Consider the following 27270-nt stretch of genomic DNA (forward strand, 5'->3'; position numbering starts at 1 on the left):
ATTCAAAAGAGGGACACCCCCCCGCAAAAAAAATATATGTGGGCGGGGCTTAAAAATTCATAAGGCCAAAGTAATATAAATAAAAATTTTAATAAATTCATAGATTTTAATACACTTAGGCAGCAAATCAAACAAAGGCTCAAACCATTGGTATGGCTATGTGAGCTATGTATTTAATTATCCTTTGCACAGACATTGCTAAATATTTTTATCTTAATTGGACATTTAATAATAAATTCTTTAAAACTGCTCTCTGCATTCCCCATTAATATTCTAAATTCTGGCCTTTAAAGTCAGCAAAAATGCACAGTAGCACACTACATAGTATACACTTATACATGCAGATACACACACACTACATAGCATACACTTACACATGCAGATACACACACACACTACATAGCATACACTTATACATGCAGATACACACACACTACATAGCATACACTTACACATGAAGATATACACACTACATAGCATACACTTACACATGAATATACACACACACTACATAGCATACACTTATACAGGCAGACACACACACATTACATAGCATACACTTATACATGCAGCATACACTTATACATGCAGATACAAAGACACTACATAGTATACACTTATACATGCAGATACACACACACTACATAGCTTACACTTATACATGCAGATACACACACACTACATAGCTTACACTTATACATGCAGATACACACACTACATAGCATACACTTATACATGCAGATACACAGACACTACATAGTATACACTTATACATGCAGATAAACACACACTGCATAGCTTACATTTATACATGCAGACACACACACACTACATAGCATAAACTTATACATACAGATACACACACACTACATAGCATACACTTATACATACAGATACACACTTATACATGCAGATACACACTTATACATGCAGATACACATACACACACTACATAGCTTACATTTATACATGCACACACACACTACATAGCATAAACTTATACATACAGATACACACACACACTACATAGCTTACATTTATACATGCAGACACACACACACTACATAGCATAAACCTGTACATACAGATACACACTCACAGTTATGGATACAGATAGACACAAACACTACATCATATATGGGTATTTGTAATTAATTGTATGGGGTCCTGGGGTTGGCAAGCACATTAGCTGGCAGTCTGCGGCTGCCACTGTTTGTTACCCTGGTATTAGCACTGCTCATTGTATAAAACTGAAGGCATGCTAGTATTATCATCAGGGGTTAGACATCATCACTACCAGAGGTAGGTTAGAGAGGTCACCATTACCCGTGGTCAGAGTGTATACAGCCTTCTTACTCCTGCTTAACCCACACACCATTCCTTTTTCACAGGGAATCTAACAGGTATCTAACCCTGTGAGAGCAAAGACAGCTGCTTCTGAGTATGGGCCCAATAGAATTAAAAAAATAATAATTTTTTTTTTTTTTTTAAATGCCTGGGGCAAATTGGGACAGATGGCTAGCAAGTCGGGACAGAGGGACAGACCCCTAAAATCGGGACTGTCCCGCGAAAATCGGGACAGTTGGGGGGTATGCACCCTGTTATCAGTAAAAAGGCTTAAATGTTTAGTAATTTATAAAATCCATTTAACCCCTTAGTGACCAGACCATTTTTCAATTTTCTTACAGTTAAGGACCTTTCTGCGTTGTGTTTGTGTCTAGCTGTAATTTTCCTCGTACTCATTTACTGTACCCACACATATTATATACCGTTTTTCTCGCCATTAAATTGACTTTCTAAAGATACCATTATTTTAATCATATCTTATAATTTACTATAATTTTGTTTTATAAAATATGATGAAAAAAATGGAAAAAAACACACTTTTTCTAACTTTGACCCCCAAAATCTGCTACACATCTACAACCACCAAATAACACCCATGCTAAATAGTTTCTAAATTTTGTCCTGAGTTTAGAAATACCAAATGTTTACATGTTCTTTACTTTTTTGCAAGTTATAGGGAAATAAGTACAAATAGCACTGCTATTTCCAAACCATTTTTTTTTTGTTGTTGTTAAATTAGCGTTTGTAACACTGATATGTGTCAGGAATCCCTGAATAACCCTTCAATTGTATATATATTTCTTTTGTAGACAACCCAAAGTATTGCTCTAGGCCCATTTTGGTATATTTCATGCCACCATTTCACCGCCAAATGCGATCAAATAAAAAAAATTGTTCACTAACTTTAGGATTTTCACTGAAATTATTTACAAACAGCTTGTGCAATTATGGCACAAATGGTTGTAAATGCTTCTCTAGGGTCCCCTTTGTTCAGAAATAGCAGACATATATGGCTTTGGCATTGCTTTTTGGTAATTATAAGGCTGCTAAATGCCGCTGCACAACACACTTGTATTATGCCCAGCAGTGAAGGGGTTAATTAGGAAGCTTGTAGGGTTAATTTTAGCTTTAGTGTAGAGATCAGACCTCCTACTTGACATATCCCACCCCCTGATACCTCCTTGACCTCCCTTAAACAGCTCTCTTCCCTTCCCCACCTCACAGTAGTCACCGCCGTCTTAAGTACTGGCAGATAGTCTACTAGTACTAAAATTTTTTTTTATTTTATATATAGTTTTTTTTATTTTTAATTTATTCTGCAGTGTTGGATCCCCCCCCCTTAGCCCCCAACCTTCCTGATCGCACTAAACAGCTCTCTAACCCTCCTTCCCTCTACCTTTTTGCCATTTTTAGCAAATAAAGCCAATTTTCTGTAGTGTAGCTGCCCCCCCCTCAGTAGCCTACCACCCTTCCCCTTCCAGATCCCACTCTTAAAATGTATTCACCCCCCTTTCCCTTTCCCTACATCCCATACAATTCCGCTACGGCCCACCTCCCCGCAAGCTCCCAACCACTGAGGATGTGCCAGGCACAGCCTTGGTTGTTAAGGGGTTAATAAAGATTATTTAAAAAAAAATACAAAAAACTTAAAAGGGCTCAGGTTTTAGAAATATATATATATATATATATATATATATATATATATATATATAAAAATATATATGTGTGTGTGTGTAGGTATCCAGTTTGGCTTTGCATACTTTCTATAACCAGTGGTAGTCAGAGATTTATTTAGCTCACAGATGACTCCAACTCATGTTTCTTCATTCATAATAACATTTTTATTTCAAACATGTTCTTATGAATGAAGAAACATGAGTTGGAGGCATCTGTGAGATATATATATATATATATATATATATATATATATATATATATATATATATATATATATAAACACAGTATCTCACAAAAGTGATTACACCCCTCACATTTTTGTAACTATTTTATTATATCTTTTCATGTGACAACCCTGAAGAGATGACACTTTGCTACAATGTAAAGAACTGAGTTTACAGCCTGTATACCAGTGTAAATTTGCTGTCCACTCAAAATAACTCAACACAGAGCCATTAATGTCTAAACTGTTGTCAACAAAAAGTGAGTACATCTCTTTGGAAATGTCCAAATTGGGCCAGAAGTGTCGATATTTTGTATGGCCATAATTATTTTCCAGCACTGCCTTAACCCTCTTAGGCATGGAGTTCACCAGAGCTTCACAGGTTGCCACTGGAGTCCTCTTCCACTCCTCCATGACAACATCACAGAGCTGGTGGATGTTAGAGACCTTGCGCTCCCCCACCTTCCGTTTGAGGATGCCCTACAGATGCTCAATAGGGTTTAGGTCTGGAGACATGCTTGGCCAGTCTTTACCCTCAGCTTCTTTAGCAAGGCAGTGGTCATCTTGGAGGTATGTTTGGGGTCGTTATCATGTTGGAATACTGCCCTGCGGCCTAGTCTCTGAAGGGAGGGGATTATGCTCTGCTTCAGTATGTCACAGTACATGTTGGCATTCATGGTTCCTTCAATGAACTGTAGCTCCCCAGTGCCAGCAGCATTCATGCAGGCCCAGACCATGACACTCCCACCACCATGCTTGACTGTAGGCAAGACACACTTGTCTTTGTACTCCTTACCTGGTTGCCGCGACACACGCTTGACACCATCTGAACCAAAAAAAGTTTATCTTGGTCTCATCAGACCACAGGACATGGTTCCAGTAATCCAGTCTGCTTGTCTTCAGCAAACTGTTTGCGGGCTTTCTTGTGCATCATCTTTAGAAGAGGCTTTCTTCTGGGACGAAAGCAATGCAGACCATTTTGATGCAGTGTGTGGCATATGGTCTGAGCACAGACAGGCTGACCCCCCACCCCTTAAACCTCTGCAGCAATGCTGGCAGGACTCATGTCTATTTCCCAAACACAACCTCTGGATATGATGCTGAGCACGTGCACTCAACTTCTTTGGCCGAACATGGCGAGGCCTGTTCTGAGTGGAATCTGTCCTGTGAAACTGCTGTATGGTCTTCCTCACTGTGCTGCAGCTCAGTTTCAGGGTCTTGGCAATCTTCTTATAGCCTAGGCCATCTTTATGTAGAGCAACAATTCTTTTTTTCAGATCCTCAGAGAGTTCTTTGCCATGAGGTGCCATGTTGAACTTCAATTGACCAGTATGAGAGAGTGTGAGAGCGATAACATCAAATTTAAAACACCTTGTAACACTAACAAGTCACATTATACCGGGGAGGGAAATGGCTTATTGGGCGCAATTTGGACATTTCTAATTAGGGGTGCACTCACTTTTGTTGCCAATGGTTTAGACACAGAATAGATGATGCATAGTATATTCACTCACAGAACCATAGGTACTGCACTTTCAGATAGTGTGAAGGCGTAACGGTCATATGTATACTTATCCACATGCAGGGTTCCAAAAGGCAAGGAATCTGTACAAGCCACAGAGGGTAATTGCGGTGAAGAGGGGATCACCAAACAGGTGAAGTAGCGACAAACCAACGCATCCCTGTGCGTGATTCACTCCGCTCTCATGGTCGCAAGGAGCTTCTTTCGGGTTGTGACGTAACCCCGTAAAGGATGCTTTTTATTGGATACAAATGTCACATGGGCTCAGTAAAATACTGAAATTTCTTAAAGGAACATTACAGAGTTACACTAAAGCCAACACTTATGCGGTCTGCATATTATGCCTTTTCTCTTTATATTTCAGTAATCCAAAACAGCGTCTCTTGCAACCTAATTTTAACAGGGTATCATGGATAAAAACAATAGACTTTTTATGCAATACTACCATAATTGGTTTTATACATTAGTAACATCAAAACGTTACATTAATATAGTGTTACATATATTCAAATAAAACAGGGGCAAATTAATTGTATCTGGTACTCGAAAATATCTAACACAATATACATCAGATGAACACAAAAAAATATTCACAGACTGTTGAGACCTCAATGGAGGGAAGCAGACATACTGCTTATTGTACATGAACAGTTGGAAATATATAAATTTACAGAAAAGTTAATTTAGAAAGGAGGCAAACTCCAATTTTTCATTCAACCCGTTAGGGGACAAAGTCTTAAGGTTATACATCCATCTTGTTTCTTTTTGCAAAAGGATTTTATCAATGTTTCCTCCTCTTCTACTAGACTTTACTGACTCAATGCCAACAAAAAAGTTAAATCATAAATTTTAGACTTGTGGTACTGTGCAAAATGTCTTGCAACTGGACTGTCAATATTAAATTCTTTTATATCATCTCAATGTTCTGTTATACGTGAACGGAATTCCATATAGGTCTTTCCTATATAGAAAAATGAACATGATAAAAGATATATCACACCTGTAGTAGAACAGTTAATAAAATATTTAATTTTGTAAACTTTGTGAGTACTAGTTTCAAAAGCTTTAGTCTTTTTGACAAATTGACAGCAAACACAGTGATTACAGGGGGAACAGCCTACAATTTTTTGGGAATGTGTTTCTAACCAATTAATACTTTTAACTTGGTTAAATTCACTTTTGACTAGAAAGTCTTTGATTACTAGCCCTCCGTGCCAACATAAGGGGGTAATCGCCTACATATTCTTGCAAAACAGGATCTAAAGACAGCAAATGCCAGTTATTTTGCAGAATAGCTCTTATTTTCCCCCAATGGGAATTCAATTTCATAATAAATCTAATCTTGGTGTCAACAATAGCAATATTAGATTGTTTGTTTTGGAAAAGAAGATCCCTTCTTTTCTTGTTTCTAGCCTTGAAGAGGGCTCTTTTTACACATCTCCTAGAGGAGCCCCGTTCATGGAACCTACCAACCATCTCAACAGCCGGTTTGTTGAAAGTATAGTCATCTGTACAGATCCTACGTAATCTTAGGAATTGCCCATATGGGATACAATTTTTGAGGTTTTCTGGATGGTGATTAGATACCAACAAAAGGCTGTAAGATGCAGTAGGCTTCCGATATACCTCAGTTACAATAGCATTTTCTCTTTTACTAATAAGCAGATCAAGAAAGCTAATGCTCTTACAATCATAGTTACAGGTTAGAAATATATTTAAATCATTCCAATTAAGGATGGACACAAAATTCAAAAGTGCCTGCTCTGTTCCCTCCCACAGAATCAAAATATCGTCCACATATATCATATATATATACATACATACACACACCAGCCACTTTATGAGGTACACCGGTTCAATTGCTTGGTAATACAAATTTCTAATCAGTCAATCAAATGGCAGCAACTCAATTCATTTAGGCATCTAGATGTGGTGAAGACAACATGCTGAAGTTCAAACCGAGCATCAGAATAGGGAAGAAAAGGGATTTAAGTGACTTTGAACGTGGCATGTTTGCTGGTGCCAGATGAGCTGGTTTGAGTATTTCAAAAACTGCTGATCTACTAGGATTTTCATGTACAACCATCCAAACCGGTACTAGCAAGGTGTACCTAATAAAGTGGCCGGTGAGTGTATACACATACATTCATACACACAAACAAAGACACAGATATGTGTGTGGGCGGGCCTATACCACTGTGCCAAAGACATGCCCCTCTTCTGTTAGCTGGCCTATCACAGAGAAATACAAAGGAGTATGGATTCTAATAAAATGGCCATTAGGACCCAGCTGAATCAAATTGATACGACCACTCTTATAGTGTTCAAAAACTATACTAAAAAAATTATAGATAGAACGTTAATAGATTCTACTCATTAACATTTTTATAAAATTACCTTAAGCTGCTCATAACAAGATCAAAAGTGTTCTCTTTGAAAGGAAGGAATTCTTCATCAGCTATTACATTGATAGTTGGAACTTCAGATTGCACTGTATTTTTCTGTAATTAAAGAGAACAAGAAAAAAATAAAATATATGACATCAAAGCATACATAATTGATTTTATTATCTCAGTGATATGTTTCTGATATTAAATAAAAACAATCTTACCAAAGAATTCTCAGACAGATCTGTTTGAAAGAGCTTTTCAACTGTTTCCTGCAGATACAAGTAAAACATTGATATAAATTCTGTTTTTTTTTTATATTTTATTATGTACCTTGAATTACCTATGTCATCAACTTAAAGGGACACTGAACCCAAATTTTTGTCTTTCGTGATTCAGATAGAGGATGCAATTTTAAGCAACTTTCTAATTTACTCCTATTATACATTTTTCTTCGTTCTCTTGCTATCTTTATTTGAAAAAGAAGGAATCTAAGCTAAGGAGCCAGACAATTTTGGTTCAGCCTCTGGACAGCACTTGTTTATTGGTGGGTGAATTTATAAATCAGCAAGAACAACCCAGGTTGTTCACCAAAAACGGGCCAGCATCTAAACTTACATTCTTGCTTTTCAAATAAAGATACCAAGAGAATGAAGAAAAAATTGATAATAGGAGTAAAATAGAAAGTTGCATGCTCTATCTGAATCACGAAAGAAAAAAAATTGGGTTCAGCTTGCCTTTTAAAAGGACCAGTAAACACAGTAGATTTGCATAATCAACAATAGCAAGAAAACAAGGATTAGAAATTAGCAATAGCACTTAAACTTCAAATGAGTAGTAGATTTTTTTCTGACAATTTTAAAAGTTATGTCTATTTCCACTCCCACTGTACCATGTGACAGCCATCAGCCAATCACAAATGCATACACGTACCATGTGACAGACATCAGCCAATCACAACTGCATATACGTTTATTCTGTGAATTCTTGCACATGATCAGTGGGAGCTGGTGACTGAAAAAGTTTAAATATGAAAAGACTGCACATTTTGTTAATGGAAGAAAATTGTTAAGTTGTTTAAAATTGCATGCTCTATCTGAATCATGAAAATTTAATTTTGACTTGAGTGTCCCTTTAAACACCTCAAAATATAGATATAAATTGTTTAATTACGTAATTAATTATGTATTAAAACAACTTGTACTTTCATTATTTATTTTGCTCTTATTTCCTGTATTTGAAATCTGAATATTGTGGGCTTTCCAATTCATATTAAACATGCAAGTGCAGACACAGCTCTGTTCCACACAGTCATTGGTTGCACACTCTAGTAAGTCATTTATAGCCGTTCTTAACTGGCCTCATTGTAACCTAAGTTACAATATGGCGGCGTCCTCTGCTTTATGAACATTAACTTTACCCTAATTTTATAATATTTAAACATCTAATATACGGCTAGATTACGAGTTTTGCGGTATGAGTGAAAAAGCAGCGTTAAGGCTCATAACGCTGCTTTTTCACTACCGCTGCTATTACAAGTCTTGCAGGTTTACGGCAACCCACACTTTTTTGTCCTTAACGCAAATTAACTTACTTAATATTACAAGCTTTTTCTGGGAGGCCAAAAAGTGAGTGGTACAGCCTATCCCGCAAGATTCGTAATGCATTCTAAAGTCAGTAGTTATGAGTTTTACGCTACAAAGCTGTAACATAAAACTCATACTAAAGTGCTAAAAATTACACTAACACCCATAAACTACCTATTAGCCCCTAAACCGAGGCCCTCCCGCATCGCAAACACTAAAATAAAATTATTAACCCTAATCTGCCGCTCCCGACATCGCCGCCACTATCAGCCAATAGGATTGAGCTCGCATTCTGATTGCATCAGCCAATAGGATTTTTTCACCTTTAATTCCGATTGGCTGATAGAAGATAGAAGATGACGTCTGGAGGAAGATAGAAGATGCCGTCTGGATGAACACTTCTGCCAGCTTGGATGAAGACTTCTCCCGGCTTCGTTGAGGACTTCTTGCCGCTTCGCTGAGGACTTCTCCCAGCTTCATTGAGGATGGATGTCCAGTCTTCAAAACTGTAAGTGGATCTTCGGGGGTTAGTGTTAGGTTTTTTTTTAAGGGTTTATTGGGTGGGTTTTAGTTTTAGATTAGGGTTTGGGCAATAGAAAAAGATCTAAATGCCCTTTTAAGGGCAATGCCCATCCAAATGCCCTTTTCAGGGCAATTGGGAGCTTAGGTTTTTTTAGTTAGGATTTTATTTGGGGGGTTGGTTGTGTGGGTGGTGGGTTTTACTGTTGGGGGGTGTTTGTCATTTGTTTACAGGTAAAAGAGCAGATTTCTTTGGGGCAATGCCCCGCAAAAGGCCCTTTTAAGGGCTATTGGTAGTTTATTGTAGGCTAGGGTTTTTTTTTTATTTTGGGGGGCTTTTTTATTTTGATAGGGCTATTAGATTAGGTGTAATTAGTTTAAATATCTGATAATTTCTTTTTTTATTTTGTGTAATTTAGTGTTTTTTTTTTGTAATTTAGGTAATTGTATTTAATTAATTTATTTAATTGTAGTGTAAGTTATGTTTTATTGTAAGACCGGTTAGGTTTTATTTTACAGGTAAATTTGTATTTATTTTAACTAGGCAGTTAGTAAATAGTTAATAACTATTTAGTAACTATTCTACCTAGTTAAAATAAATACAAACTTGCCTGTAAAATAAAAATAAACCCTAAGCTAGATACAATGTAACTATTAGTTATATTGTAGCTAGCTTAGGGTTTATTTTACAGGTAAGTATTTAGTTTTAAATAGGAATTATTTAGTTAATGATATTCATTTTATTTAGGTTTATTTTAATTATATTTAAGTTAGGGTGTGTTAGGGTTAGGATTAGACTTAGGTTTAGGGGTTAATAAATTTAGTATAGTGGTGGCGATGTTAGGGGCGGCAGATTAGGGATTAATAATATTTAACTAGTGTTTGCGAGGCGGGAGTGCGGCGGTTTAGGGGGTAATATGTTTATTATAGTGGCGGCGATGTGGGGGCGACAGATTAGGGGTTAATAAGTGTAAGATTAGGGGTGTTTAGACTCGGGGTTCATGTTAGGGTGTTAGGTGTAAACATAAAATTTGTTTCCCCATAGGAATCAATGGGGCTGCATTACGGAGCTTTACGCTGCTTTTTTGCAGGTGTTAGACTTTTTTTCAGCCGGCTCTCCCCATTGATGTCTATGGGGAAATCGTGCACAAGCACGTAAAACCAGCTCACCGCAGCTTTCAGCAGCGCTGGTATTGGAGTTCGGTATGGAGCTCAATTTTGCTCTACGCGCACTTCTTGCCTGATAACGCCGGGTTTATGAAAACCTGTAATATCAGCGCTGTAGGAAAGTGAGCGGTGACAATAACGTGCAAGTTAATACCACACCGCTCTTACCGCAAAACTCGTAATCTAGCCGATAATATTTTAAAAACGCATGTGCAAAGTATTCTCAGGATAATCTTTGCTTTGAATGCATCATTCAAGCAAGGATTTATTTAGTGCTTAATGTCCTATTTATATGACAAGGTTTTGTTACTATTTTTGCTTGATGCAAGCGGCTACGGAAATTTGCAATGCTATACAAATAAATGCTAATAATAATAATGCAACAGTTATTAACCCTTTGGTTTCTAGATCTGCAAACTACAGAACACAATATAGTGAACACAATTTACCTCTAGAAATGAATAAGGTCTTGTTACAGCTTGGAATGGAGTGTACGTTCTCAAGGGGTAAGATTACAACACAGAGTACATATAAAATGTAAAACATTAAACACTGCAATATGTTTACGGTACAGGGATATACATGCACTTAAAGCATAGCTCCCAACATCTGCCAGACGATTTCCAGGACGTGGCAGATTAAATGTTTGTGGGTAAAGGCCCACCAGTAATTTGAGGGCAGGGGTACACATGGGAAGGGCGGAGTAATAGGTTATCTGTTAGCATGTCTGGGAGGTAAGTGTCTGGGTGTGTCTGAGCAGGGCTCAGTCAGTTACTTAAAACCAGTAAACAGGTAGGAAGCGAGATGGTTGGGAGGTGTGGCTTAAAAGCTACATGAAATTCAAAGTTATGCTTTCAGACAGAGTAAGCTATTTGGAAAAAAAAAATGCTATTATCACATTTTTTGTCTCTTGTTGAAAAGCATACCAAGGTAGGCTCATGAGCATGCACGTTTTAAGCACTATTAGGCAAGCAGTGCTGCATCTATATTTTTTATACACTTTTGAGCTTAGATGGCAGCACTGATTGCAACAATGTATGAGCCTAAATGCTTATCCCGTTAATACGATTGACACTCAAAATCTTTATCTCCTAAAAGCAACGCCTAATCGCTATCTTACAATTTTCCTCACAATTAACACAAAACAATATGGCGATTTTGTGGGGTTTAGGGATTACATCACAGATTAAATTACATGACACTTTAAATAGTGTGTTGTAATGCTAATATAGGTGACGTCAGCAATTAACCTGTTGTTTTCCAAAACCATAGAGGTATGGGTGTATGTCTTTAATAGAACAGGCATATGTATGTGTTTGACAGGTTACATAGTTTGCTAGTTATTTCATGTATTATTATTTTTTTTTTTTGAGTTTCAACGATTTTTATTGATAATCACAAAAAATACAGAAATAAAGAAAAGAGACACGTGGGATCATATAAATACAGTTATAACTTTCGACAATTTGATACAGATCAAACAATTGCCAGCACCCCACATCACATTAAATAGTTAAAGCCGTAAGAAAAAACCTAGCACCGCCAGTACTGTCATGCAACGTTTTTTAGAAAGGGGAGCATATGCATGCTGGTAGTGCGATGTTAAGGTGCAGTGTGTCAGAGAATCATGCTTCCCGACTATGTCTCCTCTTTCATGTCGTTAAATAGGGGGGGAGAAGGGAACAGAAGATAAAGGGGGGGGTGGGTTGGACATATTAGATTATTCAGAAAAGGTTAAGGGGGGGGGAAGGAGTGCTACGCAAATTGAGAAAGTAGTGGGAGTGACTACTGCGCTGTTAATATCAGGGCCAATCTCATTTAAAGTTTAAAGCCGTCCCATAGGTCCAACATCTCTTGGTGGTTCTCTTGCTTGTCAGATTTTAAAAAGTGGAAGCGTTCTAATCTCAACAAGTCATAAGTCTGGGTATGCCATTCTTGTAGTGAAGGGGGAGTGCTAGACTTCGAATGTCTAGGAATTAGTTTTTTAGCACTGTTAATCATTATGAGGAGAAGTGAGGTTTTAATGTCGTTCTGCAGTTTAGGCATTTCTAGGAACAAGAGAGCATTGAAATTTGGCTTTATGGTAGTGTTAAGAACAGTTGACATAGAATTAAATACTGCTTTACAGTATTTTGTAAGAATAGGGCATGTCCACCAGATGTGGTGCATATTGCCCGTTTGTCCACAGCCCCTCCAGCACCTGTCAGATATGTGTGGTGCAGTTTATGAATTTAAAGTGTACTTCTTGCATAGTGGCAGATGATGAGGTTTTAATCGCTTGCTGGAAAGACCTTTTCCACACTTTTGGCTCCAAAGTCGAGCCAGTCTCTGTGTGCCAAGCCCACACATATGTTGGTAGCGTTAGTTCGTCTGGGAGTAGTAAAGTTTTGTATAAAAGAGAAACTGTGTGCCTAGGCGGCGACAGTTGTGTGCATAGTTTTTCGAAGGGGGTTAGTTTGCGATGTAATATAGATTTGTGTTTGTGTGTTAAAATAAAATGTATAAGTTGGGATCGGTAGAGCCAGTTAGGAAAAAGTGTCTTGTCCCAAAGTTGTAGTTTCTCCAGTGTCATTATTTTACCCATGTATTATTTTTTTACCATTGATTAAGAAGTGTTACTCAGTATTTATACAGTCCTGTTAGCTGTTAAATTAATGACTTTTAAATGTGTTATTACATTTTGAACATTTGAATTGTGATCAGAGAAACAAGACTGGCACACGCTAAAGTATAGGGACATTCTTCACCGATATTAAAATGAAACATTGCTGCCAATAAATAATGACTGATGTGATCCAGTTGACATAGAAAAACGACAATTTGGCAGCTGTTAAAAAGATGATAATTATCAAAAGATAAATTGTGGTCAACCACACTGTTGCAAAACTGCTGCAATATAGTGTCCCAAATACATGGATATGTCTGAACGTACCTATGTATGTTCTTTATCAAAGGATAACAACAATAACAAAGTACATTTCACAATAGAAGTAAATTAAACATTTTTCTCACTTTGTTTGCTCTATCTAAATCATGAATGTTTCATTTTTATTTAACACTAACTTTAGAGTTCCTCTTATAGAAGCCCTTGTATTTAAAATAACCCTTGCATTACATCAAAGCCACATTACTTTATGCTGCTAGATGACTTCTTAATCCGGACTTCCAAACAACAGTCCGTGCAACTAAGCAGAAAACAGACGCTGTTGCACACTTATTAAAGAGACAGTAAACATCTTGAGATTTTAGTATAAAATGTTTAGTTATATGTAGTAAAAAAATGTTGCAATATACTTTCATTATTTATTTTGCCCCATTATTTATTTCCATGTAATTTAGCTGTATGCTCTGCCTGAATCATAAAACAAAAGTGTTGGGTTTCATATCTATTTATTAGATAAGAAAAGAACTAAAAAATGTTTCACTTTATACTAAGATAATAACCATGGATAGAGTTTGGCTCTTGAAAAACAACTGCAGCCAGCAAGATGCGTTTAAAAAAAACAAAAAACTCTGAACTCAATATATTGCTCAATAGCAACACAGGAATGTCTTGTAATTACAAGGTGTTTACTGAACAGTTAAAGGGATAGTCAACACCAGAATTTTTGTTGTTTTAAAAGATAGATAATCCCTTAATTACCAATTCCCCAGTTTTGCATAACCAACAGTTATCATTATACACGTTTTACCTCTGTAATTACCTTGCATCTAAGCCTCAGCAGACTACCCCCTTATTTCAGTTCTTTTGACAGACTTGCATTTTAGCCAATCAGAGCTGTCTCCATGTTAAATTCACGTGTATGAGCTCAATGTTATCTATATGAAACACGTGAACTAATGCCCTCTAGTGGTGAAAAACTATCAAAATGCATTTAGATTAGAGGCGGCCTTCAAGGTCTAAGAAATTAACATATGACCTCCTAGGTTTAGCTTTCAACTAAGAATACCAAGAGAACAAAGCAAAATTGGTGATAAAAGTAAATTGGAAAGTTGTTTACAATTACATGCCCTATTTTAAACATGAAAGTTTTTTTGGACTTGACTGTCCCTTTAAGTAATAAGTTATGCATATTTGTACTAAACTTTGCAAATCTTATTTATATATTAAAAGGACATGATGCCCAAATGTTGAAGCACTTGAGAATGATGCAGCATAGCTGTAAAATGCTGGCTAGATAATATAACATCTCTATTTAAAAAAGGAAAATCTTTTGCCTCAAAAATTCCTAAGTATTCACACCCCACTTTAAAGCCAATCAGAATGCTAGTCCGGAAACTTGCAAGGGAGCATGCATCTGGCCTGTGCAGGCACAGTCATGTTATTTCCCTCCTCAGTTAAAGGAATTTTACTATGAAATCTTGCAAGATTTTAATGAAATCTCATGAGGCCACAGTAAAGCAAAGCATGACCTCAGCAATGAATAAGTTGATTGGCTGTTTTTATTTTTTTTCATTCTGCAACTGGACAGTAGCTTCAGGATAACTGTTCACAGAGCACTTACTCTGGTGAGCTGAAAATTATGTGAAGTAAAATATCTTCCTTTTTTACATAAAGAAGTTCATGTGATAATGTTTGTAGGCTTTGTACAGTTATGTTGCATTACTTTCAATTGATTTAACATATGGGTATATTCTCCCTTTCATTGGCAAAGAAATGTTATGGAAATTCTTAATTAAACTGCCCCTACTCCCCCCTTGAGAGCTTAGCATAACTGTAGGCTTTGTACAATTATGTTGCATTACTTTCAATTGATTTAACATATGGGCATTATCTCCCTTTAATTGGCAAATAAATGTTATGGAAATTCTTAATTAAACTGCCCCCACTCCCCCCTTGAGAGCTTAGCATAACATCATCAGTGACATTACTAGTGATAATACCTTTGATATATAATATAATCTGTACCATCTAATATCAGCAAGATATATTGCCTCAAGATTTGCTCAGTAGCCACATTCCATTGTAAAGGGAATTTAAGCAATCAATCAGGAGGCATGCCCCAGGACTTGCAAGACAGCCAATGCGCATGTGGCATGTTACTTTATTTCCCTCCTCAGTTTAAGGAAGTTTAATACGAAATCTTGTGATGTTTCAGTGAAATACCATGAGATCACAGTAAAGCACTGATGCTAAATGCTAATTGCAGGCTCCTCCTATTGACAGACTCCTGGCCTTATGCTGTATTGATAATGTGCAGGAGAAAAAAGATCCTACTGAGCATGTCAGGTGGTGTCATAACTTACCAACTGGACTGTTGACTATTGCAAAACAAAAAAGCTAAATTGTATGAAATTACTTACAAATAATAAAAGTTATAAACTCTAAATTGCCAAGTGCCATTAGCTCAAGCCAAATAAATATAAACTATTTAAATATAGAAAAAAATTATATTAAGTTTGCACGCACAGATATTATCAATATTTCACTTAAAGGGATAGTATAGTCAAAATTAAACTTTCATGATTCAGATAAAGCATGCAATTTTAAGCTACTTTCTAATTTACTCCTATTATATTTTTTTCTTCGTTCTCTTGGTATCTTTATTTAAAAAAAACTGGAATGTAAGCTTAGAAGCCGGCCCATTTTTGGTTCAGCACCTGAGTAGCACTTGCTGATTGGTGTCTAAATGTAGCCATCCAATCAGCAAGTGCTACCCAAGTGCTGAACCAAAAAGGGGCCGGCTTCTAAGCTTACATTTAAATAAAGATACAAAGAGAACCTAAGAAAAATTGATAATAGGAGTAAATTAGAAAGTTGCTTAAAATTGCACGCTCTATCTGAATCATGAAAAATTATTTTTGAATAGACTATCCCTTTAAGGTCCAAAAAGCAATCTCAAAATATAATGAGACGAGAGAAACAGTTAAAACCGAGAACAAGTAAATATATAACATACCCCGCACAAAGGGGTTGTTATTACTTCTTTTAATATTGTTATGCATTAAAGGATACTCTGTAGCTGAATATTTATATTCATATTTATAGAAATTTTATTTAGAGAGTCATAAATATGTAGTTGGGAATGAATCAAATAGTGATATCTCTCTAACAAAATAGTAATGGATGCCTGGATCACCTATTGTATTGGGAGAAGGGACAGTGACCTGAACTTTACATGTGATTGGTATTCCTTTATGAAATAAAAATGTAAGTTGTTCTTTGGGGAGTCTACAGGACAGGGCTTTTTCGATTTCAGTCGGATACCACCTAGAGAGCAGTTTCGTTTTTGCTTCCACTATAGTAATAGAAGAAGATGTGTGACCCATAATTTTAAAGAAATTGGTCCAGTCTGAATTTGTTATGGAGATAATTTATACTGGCTGTAAGACGGTAGGAAGGCCGCTACTCTGTGAGAAGTTTGCAGGTTGTTGAAAGCAATCCTTAAAAGGGATATAAAACCCAAAAAAATTCTTTCATGATTTAGCTTAATTTAAGCATACCATTAGTAATAAACAGAGAAAACAGGAATATTGTAATATATTGAAAAGCAAGTTGGACAAGGTTGTACCCTACAATAATTCTAACTGAAAATCTGATTATAACCCAGTTTTATCCTTCAGCATTATCTTTAGCGTACGTGTGAATATAATGTAAAAAAGACACCACGCCAATTCCACTATTAGTAACCAACATTCCATACAAAAACAGAATTTATGCTTACCTGATAAATTACTTTCTCCAACGGTGTGTCCGGTCCACGGCGTCATCCATTACTTGTGGGAAATGTTCTCCCCCACAGGGAAAGGCAAGGAGAGCACACAGCAAGAGCTGTCCATATAGCTCCCCCTCTGGCTCCGCCCCCCAGTCATTCGACCGACGGTTAGGAGAAAAAGGAGAAACTATAGGGTGCCGTGGTGACTGTAGTGTATAAAGAAAAAAAATTTCAACCTGATTAAAAAAAAACAGGGCGGGCCGTGGACCGGACACACCATTGGAGAAAGTAATTTATCAGGTAAGCATAAATTCTGTTTTCTCCAACATTGGTGTGTCCGGTCCACGGCGTCATCCATTACTTGTGGGAACCAATACCAAAGCTTTAGGACACGGATGAAGGGAGGGAGCAAATCAGGTTACCTAAACAGAAGGCACCACGGCTTGCAAAACCTTTCTCCCAAAAACAGCCTCCGAAGAAGCAAAAATATCAAATTTGGAGAATTTGGCAAAAGTGTGCAGAGAAGACCAAGTCGCTGCCTTACATATCTGGTCAACAGAAGCCTCGTTCTTATAGGCCCATGTGGAAGCCACAGCCCTAGTAGAGTGAGCTGTGATATGGTCAGGAGGCTGCCGTCCGGCAGTCTCATAAGCCAAGCAGATAATGCTTTTCAGCCAGAAAGAGAGAGAGGTAGCAGTAGCTTTTTGACCTCTCCTCTTACCAGAGTAAACGACAAACAAGGATGAGGTTTGTCTAAAATCTTTTGTTGCTTCTAAATAGAACTTTAAAGCACGAACAACATCTAAATTGTGTAATAAACGTTCCTTCTTTGAAACTGGATTCGGACACAAAGAAGGAACAACTATTTCCTGGTTGATGTTCTCGTTGGAAACAACTTTTGGAAGAAAACCAGGCTTAGTACGCAAAACAACCTTATCTGAATGGAACACCAGATAGGGTGAATCACACTGCAAAGCAGATAATTCAGAAACTCTTCTAGCAGAAGAAATAGCAACCAAAAACAGAACTTTCCAAGATAGTAACTTAATATCTATGGAATGTAAAGGTTCAAACGGAACCCCTTGAAGAACTGAAAGAACTAAATTTAGACTCCAAGGAGGAGTCATGGGTCTGTAAACAGGCTTGATTCTAACCAAAGCCTGAACAAAAACTTGTACATCTGGCAAAGCTGCCAGTCGTTTGTGCAACAAGACGGATAATGCAGAAATCTGTCCTTTTAGAGAACTAGCTGACAATCCTTTATCCAAACCTTCTTGGAGAAAGGAGAGAATCTTTGGAATTTTAATCTTACTCCAGGAGAATCCTTTGGATTCACACCAACAGATATATTTTTTCCATATTTTATGGTAAATCCTTCTAGTCACAGGTTTTCTGGCTTGGACCAGAGTATCAATCACAGAATTTGAAAACCCACGCTTGGATAAAATCAAGCGTTCAATTTCCAAGCAGTCAGCTGCAGAGAAACTAGATTGGGATGTTCGAATGGACCTTGTACTAGAAGGTCCTGTCTCAAAGGTAGCTTCCATGGTGGAGCCGATGACATATTCACCAGGTCTGCATACCAAGTCCTGCGTGGCCACGCAGGAGCTATCAGAATCACCGAGGCCTTCTCCTGTTTGATCCTGGCTATGAGCCTGGGGAGGAGAGGAAACGGTGGAAACACATATGCTAGGTTGAACGACCAAGGCGCCACTAATGCATCCACTAGAGTCGCCTTGGGATCCCTGGATCTGGACCCGTAGCAAGGAATCTTGAAGTTCTGACGAGACGCCATTAGATCCATGTCTGGAATGCCCCATAATTGGGTTAACTGAACAAAGACCTCCGGATGGAGTTCCCACTCCCCCGGATGGAAAGTCTGACGACTCAAATAGTCCGCCTCCCAGTTGTCTACTCCTGGGATGTGAATAGCAGATAGATGGCAGGAGTGATTCTCTGCCCATTGGATTATCTTGGTTACTTCCTTCATCGCTAGGGAACTCTTTGTTCCCCCCTGATGATTGATGTACGCAACAGTCGTTATGTTGTCCGACTGAAATCTTATGAACCTGGCTTCCGCTAGCTGAGGCCAAGCCAGGAGCGCATTGAATATAGCTCTTAGTTCCAAAATGTTTATCGGGAGAAGCGACTCTTCCCGCGACCATAGGCCCTGAGCTTTCAGAGAGTCCCAGACCGCGCCCCACCCCAAGAGGCTGGCGTCGGTCGTGACGATGACCCACTCCGGTCTGCGGAAACTCATTCCCTGAGACAGGTGATCCTGGGTCAACCACCAGAGAAGTGAGTCCCTGGTTACCTGGTCTACTTGAATTTGGGGAGACAAGTCTGTATAGTCCCCATTCCACTGATTGAGCATGCACAGCTGTAATGGTCTTAGATGAATTCGAGCAAAAGGAACCACATCCATTGCTGCGACCATTAGTCCTATTACTTCCATGCATTGAGCTATGGAGGGTTGAGGAATAGAGTGAAGAACTCGACAAGCTTTTAGAAGCTTTGTCTTTCTGACGTCTGTGAGAAAGATCTTCATTTCCACAGAATCTATTATTGTTCCCAGAAAAGGAACCCTTGTGGACGGTGACAGTGAACTTTTTTCTATGTTCACTTTCCACCCGTGAGATCTGAGAAAAGCCAACACAATGTCTGTATGAGCCCTCGCTTTGGAAAGAGACGACGCTTGGATTAGGATGTCGTCTAGATAAGGTGCTACAGCGATGCCCCTCGGTCTTAGGACCGCTAGAAGGGACCCTAGCACCTTTGTGAAAATTCTGGGAGCGGTGGCTAAACCGAATGGAAGAGCCACAAACTGGTAATGTTTGTCCAGAAAGGCGAACCTCAGGAACTGATGATGAGATTTGTGGATTGGGATATGCAGATACGCATCCTTCAGATCCACGGTAGTCAAAAATTGACCCTGCTGGATTGTTGGTAAGATTGTCCGAATGGTTTCCATCTTGAAGGATGGAACTCTGAGGAACTTGTTTAATATCTTTAAATCCAGAATTGGCCTGAAAGTTCCCTCTTTTTTGGGAACCACAAAGAGGTTTGAGTAAAACCCTAGACCTTGTTCCCCGGAGGGGACTGGGTTTATCACTCCCATCTTTGATAGGTCTCTTACACAATGTAAGAATGCCTGTTTCTTTATCTGGTCTGAAGATAAGCGAGACAGGTGGAACCTTCCCTTTGGAGGAAGTCCCTTGAATTCTAACAGGTATCCCTTGGAAACTATCTCTAGTGCCCAGGGATCCAGAACATCTCTTGCCCAAGCCTGAGCGAAGAGAGATAGTCTGCCCCCTACCAGATCCGGTCCCGGATCGGGGGCTACCCCTTCATGCTGTCTTGGTAGCAGCAGCAGGTTTCTTGGTTTGTTTACCCTTGTTCCAGCCTTGCATGGGCTTCCAACCGGGTTTGGGCTGGGCCGCGTTACCTTCTTGTCTAGCGGCAGTGGAGTTATTAGCCGGTCCGTTCCTGAAATTGCGAAAGGAACGAAAATTAGACTTGTTCTTAGCCTTAAAAGGCCTATCCTGTGGGAGGGCATGGCCCTTACCCCCAGTGATGTCTGAAATAATTTCCTTCAATTCCGGCCCAAAAAGGGTCTTACCCTTGAAAGGAATATTGAGTAACTTAGTCTTGGACGACACGTCTGCCAACCAGGATTTTAGCCAAAGCGCCCTCCGCGCTACTATAGCAAAACCTGAGTTTTTCGCCGCCAATTTCGTTATTTGAAAGGCGGCATCCAATATAAAGGAATTAGCTAACTTTAATGCGTGAATTCTGTCCATGACTTCTTCATAGGAAGTCTCTTTCTGGAGCGACCTTTCTAGTTCTTCGAACCAAAAGGACGCCGCTGAAGTGACAGTAATAACACACGTAGCTGGTTGAAGGATGAACCCTTGCTGAACAAAAATCTTTTTAAGCAATCCTTCCAATTTTTTATCCATAGGATCTTTGAAAGCGCAGCTCTCCTCTATAGGAATAGTTGTGCGCTTCGCTAGTGTTGAAACAGCTCCCTCAACCTTCGGGACCGTTTGCCATGCGTCCCTTCTAGGGTCTACTATGGGAAACATTTTCTTAAATATAGGAGGTGGGGCAAAGGGTACACCTGGCTTCTACCACTCCTTTTCCACTATGTTCGCTACCCTCTTAGGTATTGGAAAAGCGTTGTCGTGCACTGGGACCTCTAAAAATTTGTCCAATTTGCACAACTTCTCTGGTACTACCATGGAATCACAGTCATCCAGAGTAGCTAATACCTCCTTAAGCAAAGCGCGGAGATGTTCTAGCTTAAACTTAAATGCCACTAGATCAGGTTCTGCCTGTTGAGAAATTTTTCCTGAGTCTGAAATTTCACCCTCAGACAGCCCTTCCCTCACAGCCAATTCCGATTGATGTGAGGGTAAAATAGATAAGGCATCGTCAGCGTCTGATTGTTCATCCTTTTTATCTGTATTTAAAACTGAACAATCACGCTTTCTCTGAAAAACTGGCAGTTTGGATAAAAGATTTGCTATAGAATTATCCACTACTGCTGATAATTGTTGCATAGAAATAAGCACTGGCGCGCTAGGTGTCGCCTGCGCGGGCAAAGCTGGTGTAGACACAGAAGGAGAGGATGTAGAGCTACCCCCACTACCTTCATTAGATAAATCATCTTGGGCAACATTATGAAAAATAACAGAGCTGTCCTGATTTTGTTTGGACGCTATGGCGCAATTATCACAAACACTCGAAGGGGGAACCACATTTGTCTCTATACACACAGAACATAGGTTATCTGATGGAACAGACATGTTAAACAGATTTAGGCAGGCAAACAATGCAATAAAAACGATTTTAAACAAAAACGTTACTGTCTCTTTAAATAATAAAATGACACATTTATTTCTGAATGTTCAAAAAACTATGAAGGCAATATCCGATTTTTCTGAAATTTGGACCCCAGTGTCTTAATGCTTGAAGGGGCCTTCCTGACTAGATTTAGGTGTCTAAAACAAGCCAGATCAATAAAAAACGTTCCCAAGTGTATGTGAGCTTATAAAATATTTCAAATGGTATAATATTGTAATAAAAAACAATCGATTTAGCCCCTAACAGTATCTACCAGCATAAAAAACAAAAAGGGGAAGCCTGTTATCTTTTTTGCTGAGGTGAAAGAAAAATGGCTTACCGTTTCCCCTGAGGGGAAAAATGACTGTCATCTAGCATTAGCCTGTGTTGTTAGAAGGAGACTAGTCATACCTGAAGCAGATGAGTCTGAAACTGTTACCCCCAACTGAAGTTCTCTTGTTTCAACAGTCCTGCGTGGTAACAGTAATGGATTTTAGTTACTTGTGCTAAAATCATAGCCCTCTTAAACAGAAATCTTCATCACTTTTCTGTTATAGAGTAAATAGTACAAGCCAGCACTATTTTAAAATAACAAACTCTTGATAGAAGAATAAAAAACTACAACTACACCACAAACTCCTCGCCATCCCCGTGGTAGATGCTACTTGTTCAGAGCGGCAAGGAGAATGACTGGGGGTGGAGCCAGAGGGGGAGCTATATGGACAGCTCTTGCTGTGTGCTCTCCTTGCCTTTCCCTGTGGGGGAGAACATTTCCCACAAGTAATGGATGACGCCGTGGACCGGACACACCAATGTTGGAGAAATAAGTTTGGATGTACTCATTATAAATTATCTGAAATAACTTCCTGAGTGTTTTGTGTGATATAGATAATAGGACAAATGTTAAATTAAAGAAGTTACCTTGACTAGTTAATTATTTTCTGTAATGTAACAAATAATTTGTTGGCAACATAAATATCTATATTTTTACAGAACACAATGCATAGTGTTTTTGTAGAATTAAAAATGGTTCAGAAGTTAGGAAATGTACTTACAAGTAATAAAAAAAAAACCCATATGGTACGCACACAAAATATTATATTATATTTTAGAAGGAAATAACAAATCCCCACACTAACATTAAAATAACCTTTAAAAGAAAAATCAGTCTTAACTTTCCTACTGTACATGCCCATAAATACATAGAAAGCTGACATCAACATTTGTCAAAGTAAAGGTCAGACATTTATCATCAAACTTTATTTCTTAAAAGTAGCCAGGATAACCCCCCCCCACCACTAAAACCCTTTAAAGGGACATGATAGACATTATGATTGCAACATCACTGCTTTCCAGAAAGAGATATTGTATATTTGTCTTAAAGGGACACTGAACCCAAAAATGTTGTGATTCAGATAGAGCATGCGATTTTAAGCAACTTTATAATTTACTCCTATTAACAATTTCTCTTCATTCTCTTGCTATCTTTATTTGAAACATAAAGTCCAGACCCTGGACAGCACTTGTTTATTGGTGGATGAATTTATCCACCAATCAGCAAGGACAACCCAGGTTGTTCTTAAAAAATGGGCCGGCATCTAAACTTACATTCTTGCTTTTCAAATAAAAATACCAAGAGAATGAAGAACATTTGATAATAGGAGTAAATTAGAAAGTTGCTTAAAATTGCATGCTCTATTTGAATCACAAAAGAAAAAATTTGGGTTCAGTGTCCCTTTAATAATATCACAGCTACCTTTAAACAAATTATTCACCAGAACTCAGAAGTATAGCACTAAACTGTGTGTCCATTCTCAGTTGTAGCCATTTGTTATTGGTATACTGTTCTCCTTAAAGGGGCAGTAAACAGTTTGAGACTAATATAAAATAATTGTTTATGTGTAGTAAATAAACTTTTCAGTGTACGTTTATTATTTGCTTTTCCAACTTTTCTGAAAATTAAGAGTTCTCCAAGTCTAGAACCTGGCAGAGCACATGGCAGGCATCACACGCCTAACCCTAAATTTGCCCATTTGCGGGCGAGCGATAATTTAGCGTTCCACTTGTAATCTAGCCCTAAATACATTTTATAGCACAGTATTGAGGTTATTCCCCAGCTCCCTCTAGACATGGGTGCTGCCATGTTGAAATCCGTCATTCACTACATTCCAGTGCTGACCTGTTTGCACATGTGCAGCAACTTTCCTTTCGATACCTGCCGTATAACCAATGTTCCAAAATGGCAGCACCAGTCATTAGAAGGAGGTGCATGAATGTTTTTAGTGTCCCTTTAAGTATACATAAGGAAACAAATAATATAAGCAGACAAGTACTAAATATTTAACAGCTGTTTTATTTAATTACCAACAGTCTGTGTGTGTGTGGGGGGACAGTGAAAGAAAAAAAAAGCAGGGAAAGGAAAGTGAAACAATATATAATTAAGAGTTGACTGGGAAAGAAAATTAAGATTTAAAGTTTATTGACCCAGCAGGTGTATCTTTCTGTTTTGTCATTTGAAATAGCTGCTTTTGTCTGTTGAAACCAACACCTATACTAAAAAATTTAATATTGTAGTATTTGCTATAGAAAAGATGCACATGCCACATAGTCTTGCAGGGAACCCCCGTGACATGAAATGTAGTAATATTGGACATAGTTTTGCTAAGAGAAATTAAACTCTTCTTTGTCTTTTGCCTAGCAACCTGATAGTGAAGGGGCTAGGTGGTGTGATTCATTAATATCCAGGAATGTTACTAGTGTATAAGCTGTTACACTAAGGCCCCCATGTATCAAAAGGCGTGCAAACAGCTTCTAAATGCTTTTCCTGCATACGGATCTGGCCTGTATGTAGCATTACACACTCCGCTAAGTGTGTAATGCCCGCCCCTTCACTCGCGTGACCAATCGCACGAGAGAAGGGACTGTCAATCACGGAGAGAGAAACAAACTCTCTGTGATTTCTGTTCGCCATCCTCAGAGGTGGTGAAGAGTGTAAAGAAGTAGCGGTCTAATGACCGCTTCTTCCTACTTTGTAGGAAGCAGGACTTGCATGTGCGGAACCTGCCTGCAAGGGCTACCAGAGCAGCTTCCGCTGCTTCGTACATGGGAGCCCCCTAGTGTGAGCTTTACGTCTCTTTTGTCTGGTCTGTAAGGAAAAGTTCTGCTAGCAGTAAATAAAAGATCAGGGTTAACGTGTCTAGATATTTGTTCTGGTTTCTTTTATTTTCTTACCTGGTACAAAACCTGTTTGGGCTAAATTTTCACATCAAACTTTTACAGGGTTTACCAATGTCTATATATTTGGTCTGTCTTTGTTTTCTGTACCTCTTTTATTAGAGTAAATGTTTGATGTGAAAAAATAACAGAGACTACCAATAAGGTTTTTGAATTTTGATTTATCCAGTAGAAAGAAATTTGGAAACCGATTTGGGAGGCATATTGGAACCATATTTCATCAGCTCTAAAAATTGAACTTTTAGCTCAAACAAAGCCCCACAAATAAGTTATGTGTAATTTTGCTGCGCACCTGTGACAATAATACAGAAAGAGGCAATGGAACAGGAATGTTTTTTTCTCATAGAAAGAAACCTTGCTTACAAAAAAGAAATGTCAGTAAACGACCTACATGAACTCCCTTTCAAATGGCTGAGCTCTCTCTTCTTGCCCAGTTGATTTATGCTAATGACTTTTGTTTACATAGATTTTTATATAGTCAATACAGCTTGTATTGAAAAATTTAGCATAGTTTGTTGATTTTTAATACCTTAACGATCACCATTGTACCCTGTTCATCAACGGTTGTTCAGATTGCCACCGTAAAGGCATGCAATACTAGCACAGCTTCAGCGCTGTCGGTATGTTGGTCATTATGGGGGTTAACAGACAAGAGCAGCTATTTCAAAAGATATAAAATATTTGTAAATCTGCTATTTGTAAACATGAAACACAAAATTTTCTTTCATGATTCAGAATTACACAATGAAACAAAAAATTTTATTATAAAAAAAATAAATAAACATACTTTTCAAATTCACAAACCTAATAAAGATCCTAGATTACCACAATCATATAGACACACATCCTTGATCAATGTAGGATTATAAAATATTGATGAAGATTCTAGCAAAAAGATTCAAATATATATTCCCGGGAATGATATGGGCCGATCATCTGCTACAAATTTAAGGAAAATCCTTTATGCTATTGAGAAATGCTGTAGAGGGGATACATCTATTCCAGTCTACTGAAAACTTTGGTTTCACAGGCACTTTTTATAATTTTATCAAAAACGTTTATACTGTATCCAAAGCAGATTTACTTATCAATAGACATATATCAATTCTTGTGCACTTACAAAGAGAAACACATCAGGGATATCCCCTCTCCCCCTTACTTTTTAATATAGCCCTTGAGCCTTTATCACAGCTTTTAAATTTAGAGCTAATTTATTAATTACATAACCAAAGAAATATTTAAACAGAATACTCAAGGCTATAGAATTATATGGATTATCCTCCGATTATAAAATTAATCTATCTAACTCTCAAATATTATGTTTTCTTAAACCACAAGAAACTCTCTTATTGGTTTAAAAAGATAGATAATCCCTTTATAACCCATTCCCCAGTTTTGCATAACCAACATTGTTATATTAACATACTTTTTACCTCTGTGATTACCTTGCATCAAAGCCTCTGCAGACTGCCCCCTTGTTTCAATTCTTTTGACAGACTTGCATTTTAGCCAATCAGTGCTGACTCCAATGTAACACCACAGGAGTTAGAACAATGTTATCTATATGGTACACATGAACTAGTGCTGTCTAGTTGTAAACAAACTGTCAAAATGCACTGAAATAAGAGGTGCCCTTCAAGGGCTTAGAAATTAGCATATGAGCCCTACCTAAGTTTAGCTTTCAGCAAAGAATACAAAAGGGAACAAAGTAAATTTGATGATAAAAGTAAAATTGGAGGGGGCGGAGCTAGCCTTTGGAGAGAACGGACGTGTTTTCTAAAGGGCTCCTGCTCGCATTTATATTGTACTTATCTACATTGAAATTCCAGTGAAAATAACTAATACTATTTTACTAAAATATTTGTGATGCCAGTGATAGTACAAGCTGAACAAGATTGAAGAGTGGGAGCTCCAACGCTACGCTCCTTTATGAGCGGTCCTGGAAGCTAGTGGGAGTACCGAGCCGCCATTACCGGGTTCTGTCGTCCTTGCCCTGTTGAGTGGAACAACACAATGGAACACTTATTGAGTCGCAAACCATGTATGTCATGATGATCCCTCTATTCCCTCTATTTTTAGTGAGGTATATTAGATAATGGGTATCATA

At 38.0% G+C, this 27270-nt stretch overlaps 1 protein-coding gene across 1 annotated transcript in view; it reads right to left on the reverse strand.

Annotated features, from left to right (window-relative positions):
• NDUFAF5 (NADH:ubiquinone oxidoreductase complex assembly factor 5) overlaps positions 1–27270 on the reverse strand; it is a 162349-nt gene that overhangs the window by 107444 nt on the left and 27635 nt on the right. Inside the window, exons 4-5 of the mRNA XM_053712132.1 lie at positions 7381–7428; positions 7167–7270 (exon numbers count right to left, since the gene is read on the reverse strand). Of these exons, the coding sequence (XP_053568107.1) occupies positions 7167–7270; positions 7381–7428 (152 nt within the window). The remainder of the gene's footprint in view (positions 1–7166; positions 7271–7380; positions 7429–27270) is intronic.

The sequence above is a fragment of the Bombina bombina genome, chromosome 4, assembly GCF_027579735.1.
Source record: "Bombina bombina isolate aBomBom1 chromosome 4, aBomBom1.pri, whole genome shotgun sequence".
Taxonomy (NCBI): Eukaryota; Metazoa; Chordata; class Amphibia; order Anura; family Bombinatoridae; genus Bombina; species Bombina bombina.